The 15,951-nt window shown below is 48.5% G+C and overlaps 1 protein-coding gene across 1 annotated transcript; it reads right to left on the bottom strand.

Annotated features, from left to right (window-relative positions):
- Positions 1-1,053: 1,053 nt before the first annotated feature.
- Umod (uromodulin) lies at positions 1,054-14,675 on the bottom strand. The gene is made up of 11 exons (XM_021653012.2): positions 14,495-14,675; positions 12,703-12,891; positions 10,949-11,731; positions 10,752-10,859; positions 10,183-10,391; positions 9,226-9,374; positions 7,134-7,379; positions 4,513-4,675; positions 3,885-3,966; positions 3,173-3,214; positions 1,054-1,589 (listed from the first exon to the last, which is right to left on the bottom strand). The coding sequence occupies exons 2-11, from the start codon at positions 12,794-12,796 to the stop codon at positions 1,528-1,530; spliced, it is 1,938 nt and encodes a 645-aa protein (XP_021508687.1). The 5' UTR covers positions 12,797-12,891; positions 14,495-14,675; the 3' UTR covers positions 1,054-1,527.
- Between the last annotated feature and the right edge of the window lie 1,276 nt (positions 14,676-15,951).

The following is a 15,951-nucleotide window of genomic DNA, read 5'->3' as shown; positions in this document are numbered from 1 at the left end:
CTTCTTTACCAAACTGGCTGTTTTAGTAACCTGCTATTTCCTCATACTGCGCCCAGAATCTCTAGGGGATACACTAAGCTGTGTGGCTTGCAGATAAAAAGCAAGAAAGGAAAAGACAAGAAAGGGGCAAAGACGTCATTGTGACGTTTCTCCTCTGCCCATCACCCAGTTTTTGTCTTTAGCTCCTGCTCTTGATTCTCTTGGCCCAGACCTTCTCTTCAACTTCTGCTGCTACTATGTCCCAACACATACCATGCTGCGTGAAGTCACTTGGTCCAAGCTGACCACAGAGTAACTGTGGATGGGATAGCACTGGGCCAGCCTATGGGCCATCTGTATAGCTCTTGTGTAACAGCAAGAGGTCTGCACATTCTGTGTATGTCTTTGTGCGATAAGCATTCTCTTAACATGAGACACACTGTCCCAGCATTCCTTCCTGCAGACCCACAAGTGTGACTTTCCCTGGGATCTGATGTGAGGCCTTGGCCTCTCCTGGAAAGTTCCAGGGAAGCAGCTGGGTCAGAAAAAAGAGTTCCCATCAGCATTGGTGACCTTAGGTCTAGAGATCTCTGGGCTCTCTGAGTGTAGAAAGTATGTGGTTCCTGTTCATGTACAAAGTTCTGCAACGACTCTCTCCCAATGGAAGGGGAGGTGGGTGTGCTCTCCTCTCTTCTGCCCAGGCCTAAGAAAAGATCTACAACTTGAGGATTGGCAAGTAGAAGCCCAGTGAACAGGAGGGAGCCACAAGACACCTATTATTGCTTCTACATCTCTTCTCTAAAACTTGATAATCCCAAGTCAGGGGCTGGCTTTGTCTCATCTGCCAGTGTTTCTTAGTACCCAGGGTAGGCCTAGAACATGTGGAGTCCTCAAAGTCCATTTCTGGAAGACCAAATGTGCCTAGTGAGAAGCATCATGGTTGTCCCATTGCAAAGAATCAGCCACCTCCTGCTGTCAAACTCTCCACTTCTGGGGTCCCAGGCAGACTTGAGAATTTCTCACTGCCTATGCTCCCTGTTAGATCCCCAGAATATCTCAACAACTAGCACAGGAACAGCTTGGTAAATATTTAATGAATGAAAGACCGAATGTATTTATGGACAGGTGAAGTTCAGACACGCGTTGAAGAACATTTATTGAGCCCAGTTTCTTGGAGCGACTGCAAAGTCCATAAACATAGGGAAAGAGTCTGTTTTACTCCCACCTCACGATGCTCATCATAACAAACCGTCCCCACAGCAACTGTGTGCTCATTAATGATTTGAATTAGTGACTCCAAAAGCTTATGAGTTAGAATTATTATTTTGCCACATCCCTTAAGGAGGCAGGGACTTCATGTACGGACATATCACGAGTCCCATTTGGAGAAAGAGCAGCATTGAAAGGTACCAGCTTGGTTTTGATAAGTGAGGATTAAAGAGAGTAAGCAGTGTGAGCTCCCTCTCCTGCGGCTGGAAACCAGGCTGCATCTCCCCTCCTGGCCAGCAGGAAGAGAGCTGAGAGACACAGCAGGTTTCCTGCTGTCCATCACTGAAAGTTCAGAGCCAAAATGGCTGAGAGAGGCACTGACAGCCAGACGCTCAGGAGCCCTAAAAGGTAAACAAATGTAGAGTCATGGCAAGGGCTGGTGTGCTTTTGTGCAAAGTAACCTAAGACACTTTCTTACAGACTAGTGTGGAAAGAAGGCTACCCTCTCTGGACTAGGCAGTTAGAAGAAGCTTGCTTCTGAGTGTGAAAATAGATAACGGTTCCGTTCCGTGTGGACTGATTTGAAAAAGGCAGTAGTGTCTCCTGGAGTAATCGGTGTGCACTCTCTTCTAGTGCCTAACAGACTCAACCATCCTAGAGACCTTCGAGGCCAGTCACAGAGGAGGAGTCTCTGTCATAGGAGAACTGTGACTTTCCAGCTCTGAGCCCAGCGGTATAGAACTTAGAACAAACACCAGCTCGCTGTAGCGACCCTCTTAGACCCAGGTTTCATAAGCCAAGAAAGGCAATGGCTATGTGGATTCAGTTTTCATTTGGAGTGTCAAGTAAGGCAACAGGCATAAGAAAAGGGCCACAAAAATGCCACCAGTCCCTGGCTTTTGTGGTCCAGGGCTTGAAGAAAAAAAAAATAAATGGAGTTTCTTGTTTATCTAGTATGCTCTATGCACTACTAAGTTTGGTTCTTGGAAAACAGTGGCCCTCAACAAATATTTGTAGCTTGTGGAGCAGCGCCAAAAGGTGTCAGAGATGTGCCTCAGCTTCAGGAAGTGCCAAGGAAAGGACAGGGCGGGTGTGCATGTCCTTGGGGAACATGTTTGTAACAAATGTATGTGGATGTCTGAGCATATCTGCATGCACTGCAGCTGTGTGTACATCTGTGTAAAAAGACAAGAACATGTGTTGTCTGTGTGTGCAGATGCGAAAGTGTGTGATCAGAATGTGCATATATGAACATTTGATATCTGTATATGCATATATGTGTATTGTGATATGTGTACAAATGCGAGTGTGTATGGTCTGTGTGTTCAGACGTGAATGTGTGCGATCCATGTGCAGATGTGAGTATGTGTGGTCTGTAGCCCATGAATGTGTGTGCAGATGTGAATGTATGTTCTCTGTGTATATGAGCGTCAATATGTTGTTTGTGTGCAGATATAAGAGTGTGCAGTGCAGTGGTGCACGCCTGTGATCTCAGAACTCGGGAAGGCAGAGGCAGGCGGATCTCTGTAAGTTTGAGGCCAGTCTGGTCTACAAAGTGAGTCCAGAACAGCCAAGCCTACACAGAGAAATTCTGTCTTGGAAAAACCAAGAGAGAGAGAGTTGTTTGTGCATAAATTTCTGAATATGTATGTGCATATAGGAATGTATGTGATCTGTGTGTATGCAGATATGGATAAATACACATGCAGACATAACTGGTGAAATCTGTGTACAGGTATGAGTGTTTGTGCAAACATACCAGGACACTGCATTCTCTTGGGCTGTTGGGTCATGCCCAGCACTAATGAGAGACAGCACGAGTGTGTTCATGCATACAAACCAATGTCCAGACATTTCCAACACAAATCACCTCTTGGCAGCTCAGGCTCTGAAGGCTATGCCCTCCAGCCCACTCAGACCCCAGCTAGAAGCCACAGAAGAGTGTCATGGAGCAGATAAGTGTAGAGAAGGGACCTAAACTTACTCAAGTTGCTGAAAGCAGCCTTGGACACGGGGGCCTGGACACCTTTGGGAAAAACAGAAGATCCATGAGAAGTGAGACGTGTGGCTGAGACAAACTCCCTTCACTTGTACCGTCAAGGTCATCTTTCTAAACCCAAATCTGGTCACACCACCCTCCTTCGCTGGATCTTTCTAACACCCCATACCTATTGCCTTCAGAAGAAAGGCTTAAAACCTACCAAGATCGCCAAAGCCTCCCAGGGGCCACACCTACCCTAGGTTAGCCAATATCGCTGGCATACCTTCCCTCAGTTCTCCTAACAGATTGGCTTCTCCTTAGTCTTCCTCCATCACCCACACTGGGTTTGGTTTCTACATCAGAACAGCCCCAAACTGTGTACACTTTCTTCCTGCACTGAGGCAACTGCAGTTAGTTCTACATATCAACATGATGCAGTTTCCCCGACTAGTTCATCAGACCCAAGGCATCAGATCTGTTCTGCCTACCACAAGACATTAAACCACAGTAAGCAGCAGCGCATGTCTCTGCAACGGATGAATGAATAAATGAATGCGCTACAGCTGGCAAAAGAGCAAGGCAGCAGATAGCCCCTCTTGCCACAGAGAATCCACTGCTCCTCACTCTTCAGTTCCCAGTGAGACCCAAGGAGACAGGTTCTGCCCACCTTGCCTCTTCCCCACTCAGAGGCATGATGGAAGAGTAGATCTCTCACCTTGTCGTGTGATGGGACCCAAGTTCAGGACACGAGTGTGATCTATGATGTTCCCACTTCGAAATCTAGTACCAGAGCAGGCCTGCAGGGGAAGAATAACAGGAAATCACTCACGTGTGGAGAGGAAGGCAGAACGTGAACCGTGCATGAGAAGTGGGCAGCCAGGTCAGAAGAGCATTCCCCCTGCCTCAGGCAGGACATAGCAACTCACATCCAAGCCCAGCCCCTTACTGTAATTGTGGGAACATCACTTAAGCTCTCTGAGCTTTTCCAGGTGAGAAAGTGAGCTGTGCACTTCCCTTGATTTTTGTGATGCCTGAATATATTAAAACACCTGATTTGCACTCGATGCTGAAGGCTTAGCTCCTGTTATTGGGAGATAAGCTTGCAGCTTGCAAATAAGGCCAATTTATCAGACAAGCTCCCTGAGACTGCTGCCACCATTTCCTCACTGCCAGGTAGACCAGGTGTCCTGACTGGCCCTGCCCACTCTGTCATGCAGCTCTGTGCCCTTGTGTTAAGACAGAAAAATACCACAAGTGCATGTCTTCCTTTATGCCTGTGGCCAAATGTCTTGATGATAGAGATGAGTGTTCCAGTGGGCTGTTATGGTGGGTGCATGACTCACGGGTTTGCATTTTTCATTCTGAGTGTCGCACAGGTACACTTCACAATGCAGGTAGACAAGGTCGTAATTTCCCGCAAACCGGAACATCTGAACAGAAAATCGGCCCTGAGGGGACTCGCCATTCTCCATCACCTGGATGGTTGTATCCTCTGTGTGTGGACATCTGAATGGGAAACACGAAGACATATGATGGGGTTAATAGGTAATCGAAGACTCGGGAGTCCACTTCCTGGCCTTAAATACCACATCACCACCTGTTAGCTGTGTGACTTTGGGCAGCCCATTAAACCTCTCCGTGCCTCAGTTTCTCCATATGCACATGAGAGTAATAATTATAGCCCATGTCAAAAATAACTGTGAGGATTAATTTCATTGTTTTTTTCCAAAGTGCTTAGAACAGAGTGTGGCACACAGTAGGTGCTCCCTGTGTCTAGAGCTGAAGAAAAATAATAAAAGTCTTCAACCACGGAGTTGGAACAATCCAGAAGTCAGAAATTTCTCACTTCCAAGGAACTATATTGAAGAATCATTAGCTATTTTATGCTGTTGAATATGTGCCTGTCACAACAGCAAAAAACAGGGCATCCTGGCAGCCACTGGGCCAACAGAAGTGTGCATGCTCATCCGCAATGCATGCAATGGCATACAAACACAGCTGCCAAGAGAAATACACCAACACACAGAGGATCACATATATGCTGCGCATTCTGGGCCTTGAAGTGGGCACTCCTGTTTCATTTCACATTTGCTCATTGATTATTTAGAAAATAGAATGTAATTTAAAGGACGGAGAAAGGATTGCTCAGTGTGGCATTCACTCTGCTATATATCCACTATAAGTCAGATCCAATCGTAGCATCTCAGACTCTATTTGACAAAAAAAAAGGAAGAGGAAGAAGAAGGAAAGAAGAAGGAGGGAGTATAAGTAAGGGAGGAGGAGAAAGGAGGAAGAGGAGAAAGAGGAGAAGGAAGAAAAATAAAAGAAGAAGAGGAGGGGGAAGAACAAGAACAAAAAGAACAATAAGAAGAATACAAACAGGAAACAAGAACAAGAAAAAGAAGAAGAGGAAGAGAACGAGAAAGAAGGACTTGAAATTAAGTAGTAATCCATTCCAAAAGGGAAATCTATATTCACCGCAGCTCATGACAGCCCCAATAGTCAACCCAAATAGGTATCCTAGTGTCCCCTCTGGTCACCCTCATTGTCCTCAACTTTTCTCCTGTCTTGTGATGTAGCAACACTTCTCCTTGACTCATTATACTTAGGCCCAGTTTGTCATACACACACCTAGAGACACAGCTACACACCACATTTCTTTCCACTTTCTCCAGAACATGCACACCACAATTTTCTACTCAGGAAAAATAATGTAGGGACCCTGCAGAGCATGGGGCATTTGAGAAAATGAACATCGAAACGCATACACTGACTTGCACCTCAGAGTGAGTAAGTGAAAAAGCCAAGGATGGCACTCGTGTCATTCTAATGCCCTAATAATGTAATGTCAAGTTTACATCAACGTTGTCCTAATTCCAGCCTTTTCACCTTATTTAGATACCACCTCTCTGAGTGTTTGCCTGTGCGTCCCAACATCTGTGTTTTTGCTTACTTAATCCTTTTTTTCTTTCTTATGATACATTTCTGCAGACATTTAGATCGTGGGCACATACGGCGATTGCTTCGTATCACTTGCATTGTAAACAGAAGAAATCTTACAAACGAGAGCAAGGTAAACCCAAGAGCTACCGGATATTAGGGGGACAGTGTTAATATTAAGAAATTCTAAAGCAGACTTCTCTTTTCTTGCAAAGGGATATTCTAAAGAGAAGGTAAATATTTGGTGAGCGCCCAACTGCTCATTTATCTTTTAGGTAGTCAGGCTGATTCTAAGGACCATCCTCAGGGAAGAATAGGTCAAGGCCTCTCCGAAGTGCCTTTCCTCCCTACGCCATGGGCAACGAAGCTTCTCCTTCCTCCATTCCATTCACCCAAGGGCTTTTTAGCTTTTGTTTAATTGTCTGTCTTGCCTTCAGGATTTAAACTGTACGAGGTAGAGGTTTTCTTCTCCTCCCTTCAGCACTGTATCAGTGAAAGCCTGGTAATGAGCAAACTTTCAAAATCTCTGCTTAATTAAGGCCTCTTAAGGAAGGGACATCACACCAGTGCCCTCAGAGTTTCAACTTCTGACCATGCCCACCCCCTGCTCTCCCAGCCACTTCCTTCCTGCTGCTGCTCTGAGACTGCCTTTCCATCAGATTTCTTACATTTTCTCCGTCAGGACCGCCCACTTGGCCCTCCAGTGAGCATATGCAACCCTCTCCAAATATAATGTTTTATTGCATTTAGATATGTGCTTTACCTATTTGCAAGAATATTATAATGCATCACATATTAATATCTAGTGAGAATTCTAGTGAAATAACACCTAAAAACTACCGGATAGCATAGGTAGATCTCTGCATTCTCAGACCCTTCCGTGGCTTTTTGCCTGTATCCTGGGTGGGTCAGGACTATGGGTCAGTGACCTACAGGACCATGAAGATGTATCTCCCCCCATTAATTCTAAAGACATCTCCCCAGATCCCATCCAGGAGCCCCCAAATAGGACCCACTGCTTTACCTGTCCTGGATAATGAAGTATTTCACGGGGTCTGTGGAGTTGCTACTGGGCGTGGCATAGCAGTTGGTCATTAGCAGTACAAACCGGGACAAGTCACCCCCATCCAGCACGGTACCCACGTACAGGAAAGCCTCAGTGGACAGCATCACAGAGGGACCTTGGTAGGGCTGCGTGTAGGTAGGACTCTGGAACATCGCCATCCGCACGGTGAACATGCCTGTCCCACCCAAGCTGATGTTCAGAGCACTAGAGAGGAAGAAGAGCTGGTCAGAGGACCAGGTGGAGGGCATTCACGGACCTTTTCTGGACGACATTCTCGGGAGGGAAGTTCCCTGAAGTTATCTGGCATTTTCATTCAGGAGCAGGGCGGGATCCCTCAGAGCTGCTTGCGAACTGCAGTGAACACAGGGGTCTCTCAGGCTCTGGCTGGGCAGGTCTGAAGTGGTACCCAGGTTTCTACATCTCTAACAGGCTCCCAATGATGCTGATACCACAGCTCCATACACCACACCCTGAGCCACATGTGCAGGGCACTGCTGGTACCCCCTTGCTACCATCCTTTAAAAACGGACAAATTCTCGGGGGGACCTGCCTAGACCTCTTGAATCTCAACCTTCAACGGGCAGAAAGAGATGAGCAGGCAGGAGTCCTGCAGACTTGCGTTCTGAGGATCCGTCTTAATGTTCCTTTCAATACCCACATCAGACTGGGTCTCATCAATGGGTGGGTTTTAATCCACATACTCACACTGGTGGACATTTTACTGCATGGTCTCTTAAAGGACATGGAGAGATCGGGGTCACACAAAAGAAGGTACATGAGAAATGCTCAGCAATACAGAGGTCACTTCACAGCAGGGAACAGGCTGAAGCTTCCTCGAACCCCAGAGAGGTTTGCTCTCTGACACCTTGAAGGCAAGCCTAGGATATGGCCGCATTACCCCAGGGCACTGCCTAGCCAAGTAGTACTCCATCCAATAGCCCAGAACAAGCAAGTCTGACACATCAGCCCGGGACCCTTCCCAGAGTCTGTGTCTTCGAGGGCACTGGTTCTCAAGCTATGGGTCATGACCTCTTTGGCAAACCTCTGTCTCCAGAAATATATACATTACTATTGATAACAGTAGCACAGTTACAGTTATGAAATAGCAATGAAATAACTTTATGGTTGGGGTCACCACAACATGAGGAACTGTATTAAAGGGTCGCAGCATAAGGGATGCTGAGAACCGCTGCTTTAGAGATGCTGCTGTGATACCCTAATGAGATGTTTTGTATAAAGAGAACATGAGGTGTGGCCTACAGCAAATGCTCAGCGTAAGTATCAGTGGCCCATGACTCATCATACTCAAAGACTTTCAATTTTGTTTAGCAATGGGATTCAATTATTTTTCCACCAAAATGGATGGAGTTTCCCTGGTTCATCTCTCCAGCTAGCTTTCCACCCTAACAAGCCACCTCTGAAGAACACGAGTTGTAAATGCCTCTTTAATCAGTTCAGAGAGGGGTGGAAAGTGAGATCTAAATATGAGATATGATGGCGCAGAGTCCCCTCCAGAAGCAGGACCACCCAATCCTGAAAAAAAAAAAAAACAAACAGAGGCTGGTATTTTATTCACCTTTGTAGAATGTCACTGCCCTAAGAAATGCAGTGGAAGTATTATAAAGGCTCCTTGGCAGATGGAGGGAGGGAGGACAGTTAGATGGTGGATATGGGTTCCCCAAAGCTATTCAGTTAATATATGGTAGAGCCTGGGTTGGAACCTGGGTTCTGGGATTCCTCACTAGGTATACTGCCTCCCAGACAGCAAAGCCAGTGTCCATTGTCAAGGCAACTGAAGATCTCATGGTGAGGGCATGACTGGAGGAGGTGAGAGGCTGAGGGGCTACAGAGCTGGCAGACTGAGGAGAGGAGGGGATGAGGGGGTCATGGGGTGAGGGGTGAGAGGCTGAGGGAGTGAGGGAGTAAGGGGCTGAGGGGGCTGTGGGGTTGAGGAGATGAGAGGTAGAGGGGCTGAGGGGGTGAGGGGTTTGGGGGGTGAGGAGTTGTGGGTGGATCCCCCGGGAACACTGTTGCCCCTTGATGGCCACACCTGACCATGGGCTGTAGGGATGTCTTCAGGCTGACTTTCATGTCCAAGGGGTAGGAGCATTCGAAGTTGAATCTGATGTTGACATCCCGGACTATGATCTCATTTGCCAGGTAGAGGGTGTTGCTGTAGGTGGCATGGGTTTCATTCGTCTGTATCAGGGGAAGAGAAGTGGGAGAAAGGCTGATGAGACAGACCTGAGCAGACCCTCAGCAGGGTTTGATAGCCAGTGAGTTTGTCTGTGGACACCTGAAAGCTGCCCTCCCAGTCTGCGTGTTACAACAGCAGTGACTTTTGGAAGAGATGTCATGCTCTGACCTACATTCTCCTCCGGCATCACTCCACCAATGCTTCCAGTGGCCTAAAGTGGCAGGGCTGCTGAATCCCTGCTTCAAGGATGAGGGGATCGAGGTCCACAGTTCCCTGAGAAATGAGGATGTCCCCGAAGAGCATGGGATCTACACAGCCTGGGCTAGTTTCAAAACTGCAGGACTTCTCGTCAAAACTGAAAATGCTATGCAGGCTATCCCTAATTTCATTTCATATCATCCCTGACACATCGCAGTTTCTTCCTTTCCTCCTTTCCTTTTGCTCCTTCCCATTTTCCTTCCAGGGATAAAGGAGGCAAGAGGAAGCCTCCTTGCCAGCCACGCAAAAGTTTACGTGCTGATATCTTCAGAGGTCTCTGGGGGTGAGGCTCTTCGCAGGATCCCTGGACACAGACAGGCTTGCCTCTGGTTTCTTAGTGGCTGGAAGCCATCACTGTGAGCCTAGCCCTACCTTTTCCATCTGTAAAATGGGGGACCATCCTTAATAGCTCAAGCTCACATCAGACACATGAATCAATTTAATCCACCTTACAGAAAAGTCAGACAACTCACCCAAAGCTCATAACCAGGATGGACTGGGGCCTTAAATAGACACCACCCCAACCCTGCTGTTACCACTGGCAGGACTTACTCTCAACACTGTCCCGCAGGGACCATGGCGGGCAGGGGTCACCACGGAAATCCAGTCTCGTTCACCCCTCTCATGGAAGCCTGAGCAGTGGCTGTCACTCAGGTACATGAAGACCTTCATAAAGCCCAGCCTCTGCAGCTGGCACTTGCTGAAGGACATCTTGATGTCATTGGCCCCACACTCCAGCCTGTGCTCCAGGAGGGAGACATCTGAAACGGCCAGGAACAACAGGATTAGGAGCCTGTGACTGGGCCAGGGATGTATCCAGGTACCAGGCATGTTTGCTGGGCTGGCCGCCAGATGCTGTCACTTTAAGATGCCTTGGACTGATGCCATATGCATGTTAGTTTCCCTCTTAGACGAAGAGCCGGCTCAGAGTTTGGAGCGGCAATGATAACTAAGAAGTTTTCCCTGTCAGTCAAGTGTTTGGGGGCTGCTGTATGGCTCAGTGGGTAAAGGTGTTTGCTAACAAGCCTTACTACCCGAGTTCGGTCCCCAGGAACCTACAGGGTGGAAAACCAGAACCGACTTCCGCAAGTCGTCCTCTGATCTCCTCCCAGGGGCCTCACCGGTGATGTTGGAGTCCTCTTTACACTGGCAGCGCCACCTGCCGTTATCCGATATGCAGTCCTCATCGACCCTGCACTCCTGGCAAGTCCCCTCCACGGAGCTAGGATCTGCAACATTATCAACACGTACCCGTCAAACAGCTTGTGCCTCGAGAGACCCCTGCAGACTAAGGGGTGGAGGGTGTCGCACGGCTCACCTGTGCAGTAAGCCAGATTGCACTCCGGGGGCTCCGTCAGGTTGTAGACATAGTAGCCGCCTGGGCAGGCCTTCACCTGCACCTCTGTGGACCACAGGCAGCAGTGGCCGCTCCAGTGCGCGCAGGCCGTGCGACTCACGATGCCCTCGCCACTCGACGGGTGCGAGCCATTCAGCCACATGGGTGCAGCCGTGTTGCAGCGCAGGATCGGCACGCAGCTCTCAGCCATGCGCACGCCGCCCCGGCCCGTGAACCTGTACCAGCCGTGCAGGCCTGTATCACAGGAGTAGCCGGAACCGTACTCCGTGCTGCGCCAGTAATCGACCAGGGTCTCATGCACATGGCAGGGGTCCTTGCACACCAGTGCCCCATCCGGGCCCTCGGGCAAACAGTCCAGCCCTGGCCCACAGGTGCCCTGGGAACACTCGCAGTGCCAACCATCCCCTCTATAGCCCTCGGGACACGCGCACGAGTAGTTGCCCTCTGTGTTGACGCAGGCGGCCAGGGCGTGGCAGTTATTGAGTCCCTGCTCGGAGCACTCATCCACGTCCGTGCAGCCCAGCTCAGGCGTCAGACGGAAGCCGTCGCGACAGAAGCACTCGTAGGAGCCCAGCGTGTTCACGCAGCTGCTGTTGGCAGAGCAGTTGTGAGTCTGCGGGGTGGCGCACTCATCCAGGTCCTCGCACACCAGCCCGTCGCCGGTGAAGCCCGCCTGGCAGGAGCACGTCGTCACCACCCCATCCTCCTGGCAGGTAGCGTTGCTGTGGCATTCAGAACACTTTCCTGCGGACGGAAGAGCCCAGCCTCAGAACCCGCGCTGCTGGGCGGATGCTCAGGCACAGACCTCGTTACCTTGATGACGCCTTAGAGACCTACCCTCCAGCTCCCCGAGTAGATTCCTCTCTCCATCTAGTTAAGCATGGCCTTCACATGGCGCCTTCTTTTCACCCCTTCCCAGACTTTCCACACTCTGTGCCTTCTGCCCAGCGCCTTTTCTCTGACTATGCAGCCTTCACCAAGATCCTGTCTCTTCCCTCTGAAGACCTCCCAGCCCATTTGACAGGACACTCACACTTGGCTTTTAACAGTAAAAGGAAAGAGCTGCTGTTTAGCGTCACGTACTGTCATTTACTCCATGTCTGACAAAAAGATGGGCCTTTTTCATTCCGCAGCTCACTTCCCAATGGGGCCCCCTGACACCCACTTTTATTTTTTTTATTTACAGAAAAGAGCATTGAGATTCAGAAGGAGTTAGCCCCTTGAAAATTGTCAAGCAGGACACACACGCCACACGCATGGCATGAGCACAGAACATGCGCTTTTAACCACGACCCCACAATTATATTTAGTGTTGCTCTACGATGGAAGGCGATGCTCCCCTCATGGAATAACCTCACACTTAAAAGAGAGGGGCCTGCAAGCCACCTGGGGTCGGGGGTCCAATCTTCTACAGACTGGGCATGTTTGTGACTTTGTAGTGACGTGCAGGAAGGATTCAGAGATGTATTATACCATTGCCCCGACATCAGCCTCACCCACACGTTGTTAGTAATTCAGTCTCAGGCCCCTCGCTAGACCTGCTAAAGCAGGATTTGCATCTTAACACAACTTCCAAGTAAGTCCTGTGCACAGTACAATCCGCAAAACAGGCTTAGAATAAAGATCACGTCGAGTGCGCTAAGAGACAGATTAAGATTGTTTCTGCAAAGGGAACATGTCTACATCCCCCCCCCCCCCCACACACACACACTTACTTGCTTCTGATGAGTCACTGGCTCCAGCTACAGTGAACCAAGGGGTTATCACCAATACCACCAGCATCCAGGTCAAAGAGAGCAGCCGCCCCATCCTTTATCCTCTGCCCTCTACCTCTGGACCTGGAAACACCTGCCCAGAGGCGAGGATAGGTTACGTACTTGGGATTCCCCTTGTGTTTCTGATGCCTGAAAGCCCGAGAACAGAGGGGAGTGAGGCACATTCGTGATCCAGCTCCCCTCCCTACAGTCAGAAGGAATGCTTTGGTCATGCACCATTTGTATGGATCAGAAAACAGCATTTATATAGGCCGAGAGGCACAACTTACATGGATAAGGAAGACTATGCAGTTCTGTAGCTTTAGTTTTTGGTGGGTTTCCAAAGCCCAGTGTTCCATGCCCGTCTACCCAAGGGCCACGCACCACACGTTTTGAAGAACTGAGTCTTTTATTTAGGGCAAAAGAAGTTGCAAAAAGTTGGTGCTCTGGACTCACCCCCTTATTAGAGGCATCTTTGGGTTTCCACGGGCGGTTCTTGATCACCTGAACTTACAATTTGCTCAACAAACTTCCACTTACTGGGTGGCTACTAGGTACCAAAGAAGGAGCCAGATACCAAGGAGAATAATGAATGCAGTCTACATGGTCACACCAGTCATGTGCAGAAACGACAGAAGATGAGGAGCTCTGGAGATGATTAACTTCATATACACATATGTAACTGTAACACAGGTCACTATTTTCAAAAAGGCTATTTGTGATGCAACAGGTGAAATAATTCTAGATGGACGGAAGTGTCACCCTGAGTTTTACAGCAGCGACTAGGATGGCATGATGGTTAGATATGGGAGCTGAGCTGAAACAGAACCCGGTGCCCGTGTTACCCAGCACAGCGCTGTGGCACCGGGTGATATGTCCCAGTGTTCTCATCTACGCAAGGAGGACCACATCTTCCTGCAAGCGGCATCTAGGAAATGTCAGGCCTAGTTCTGAAAAGCTCCTGCGCTCATGGAACTTGTGTGCAAGAACAAATGTCCTCAGGGTTGGGAAGATAGCTCGGTCGTCAGGAGTGCTCTCTGCTCCAGGACCTGCACCACCTCAGTGGCTCACAACCACCTGCAACTCCAGTTCCAAGAGACCCTCTACTCCCTGGCCTCTGGGTGCACCATACATGATATTGAACATAAATTCATGCAAGGCACACATACACAAACATAAATAAAAGTGATAAAAAATATTTTAAAAGGACCAAATGTTTCCTAGACCTCTGAGTCTGAGATATGATATGATATAAAACAGGCACAACCTCATGCACACTAACACACAGACATACACAGAGAGAGAGAGGAAATAAAGATTTTAGGAAACAACTCATACTTACAATATATGTTGCTTGCTGACAAGGTGTATTCAATAAAATGAAAACTCTAATAGAAGCCGCATGACCTCACAACCCACTGGTGAAGCTTAAAGAGCACCGTGGCATTCCCATGATTAATTAAAATGGCATATGCAAAGACCCAGCATATAGCAGATATCTTTGCTCACTGCCAAACCCCAGTACATAGCACAGAATATACGCTTCAGGAATATCACGGAATAAAGAAAAATCGCTAGCAAGGTTATTTCGAAAGCTCTGCTTCAAAAAGGAGGAGATTGACATGTCACTGACCACAAAGCTAATAATCAGTGGGGTAATGAATCCAGGGGCTCTGACCCCAGTGTCCAGGTGCTAACCTTCCTCTCCCTCCACCCTGAAAGAGAGAAGGATTAGACAAAGGAGAAGCCGTACCTGAACCCCAGAGAACAGAACTGGTCCATTCACAAGGAAGTGCCTCTGATCAATATATACACATCTGCCCTTGGCAGGCACTCTGTCCTCTAATTATTCTCTTGCTTCTGCTCCTTAAGATTGTTTCTGTGGGGGTAGAATTTTTCTTTCCTTTTGGCGTTAGAGTTCACCTTTTCCAAGCCATGAGGCTGTTGTTGTTATTTTTTTTTCCTTACTAGTTACTAGTTAGAGACACGAAATGATTGGCATTGGGGGTCACACCTGTGCCCGGAAATACAAGGTCTCTGTTTTGCACGTTTTGGCAGCAAGACATTCCTCAGTTAGACATTAACTGGCAGAGTGGTGCCAAGGTGCTCGGTGTTTTCTTGGTCCTGGGCAAGGACAAGGTGGACCCAAGCCCAGGGGACCCGGCAGAAGACAGCATCTGAAGCCACCCTGTGTTAGAATCAATTGACTTTTGCTTTGAAGTCTGGAACACACTCCTGTTCTCAAGGACAGCCTCACCAGATCAGCCCTCCTGGCTAGAGTCCACACAGGAGGGAGAGAGCCTCTGAGGAGGGTGTCAGGGTACAGGACAATCTGGATATCCCTCAACCGGACCTCTGTCAGACAAGACTGGAGTCCAGTCAGTGGGAGTTCTCTGGGCTGACAACTGTTGCTTACCAAGTGCTTTTCTTGGGCCAGACTGGTCTCACATTTTTTTTTTTTAGTAAATGAGCTGAGAAATAAATTAGAGAAGTAACACCCTTCACAATGGCCACAAATAATGCAAAATATCTTGGCATAACTCTAACTAACCAAGTAAAAGACCCGCATGGCAATGAAAAGAAGCTAAGTAAAAAGGGGGACACTTGAGTCTCACTGAAAAGGGGTAATAGATTAGTCATTGAAGGTGGATGGGGGAAGGAGACTGGGGAATGGTGGGAGAAGGGATGGGAACAGGAAGGATGAGGTGGGGGAGGATGAAGGAAGAGAGTACTGGGAGAGGCAACAGGATTTGGGGGGTGGGCATCCCTGGGAGGAGCTAGAAGCCTAAAACACTGGAAATTCCCAGGAATCTGTGAAGGTGAACCTAGCTAAGACTCCTAGCAGTGGGGGATATGAAGCCTAAGCTGGCCATCTCCCGTAACCAGACAAGAGTTCAGATGGAGGGATTGGGACACCAGCCACGAAAACTCAGACCCACCATTTGCCCTGCCTACAAGATGTGCAGAGGTAAAAGATGGAGCAGAATTTGAGGAGACAGCCAACCGCTGACTGACCCAGCTGAAGACCCATGCCATGAAAGGGAGCCCATCCCTGAAAATATTAATGATACTCTGCTATACTTGCAGACAGGAGCCTAGCATAACTGTCATCAGAGAGGCTTCACCCAGCAACTGATGGAAACAGATGCAGAGACCTACAACTGAACACTGAGTGGGGCTTGGGGAATCCTGTGGAAGAGGAGGAGGAAG

Source organism: Meriones unguiculatus, chromosome 14 (assembly GCF_030254825.1).
Source record: "Meriones unguiculatus strain TT.TT164.6M chromosome 14, Bangor_MerUng_6.1, whole genome shotgun sequence".
NCBI classification, from domain to species: Eukaryota; Metazoa; Chordata; class Mammalia; order Rodentia; family Muridae; genus Meriones; species Meriones unguiculatus.
Note: the sequence above shows the minus strand (reverse complement) of the source record. Positions and strands in the feature narration are given on the sequence as shown.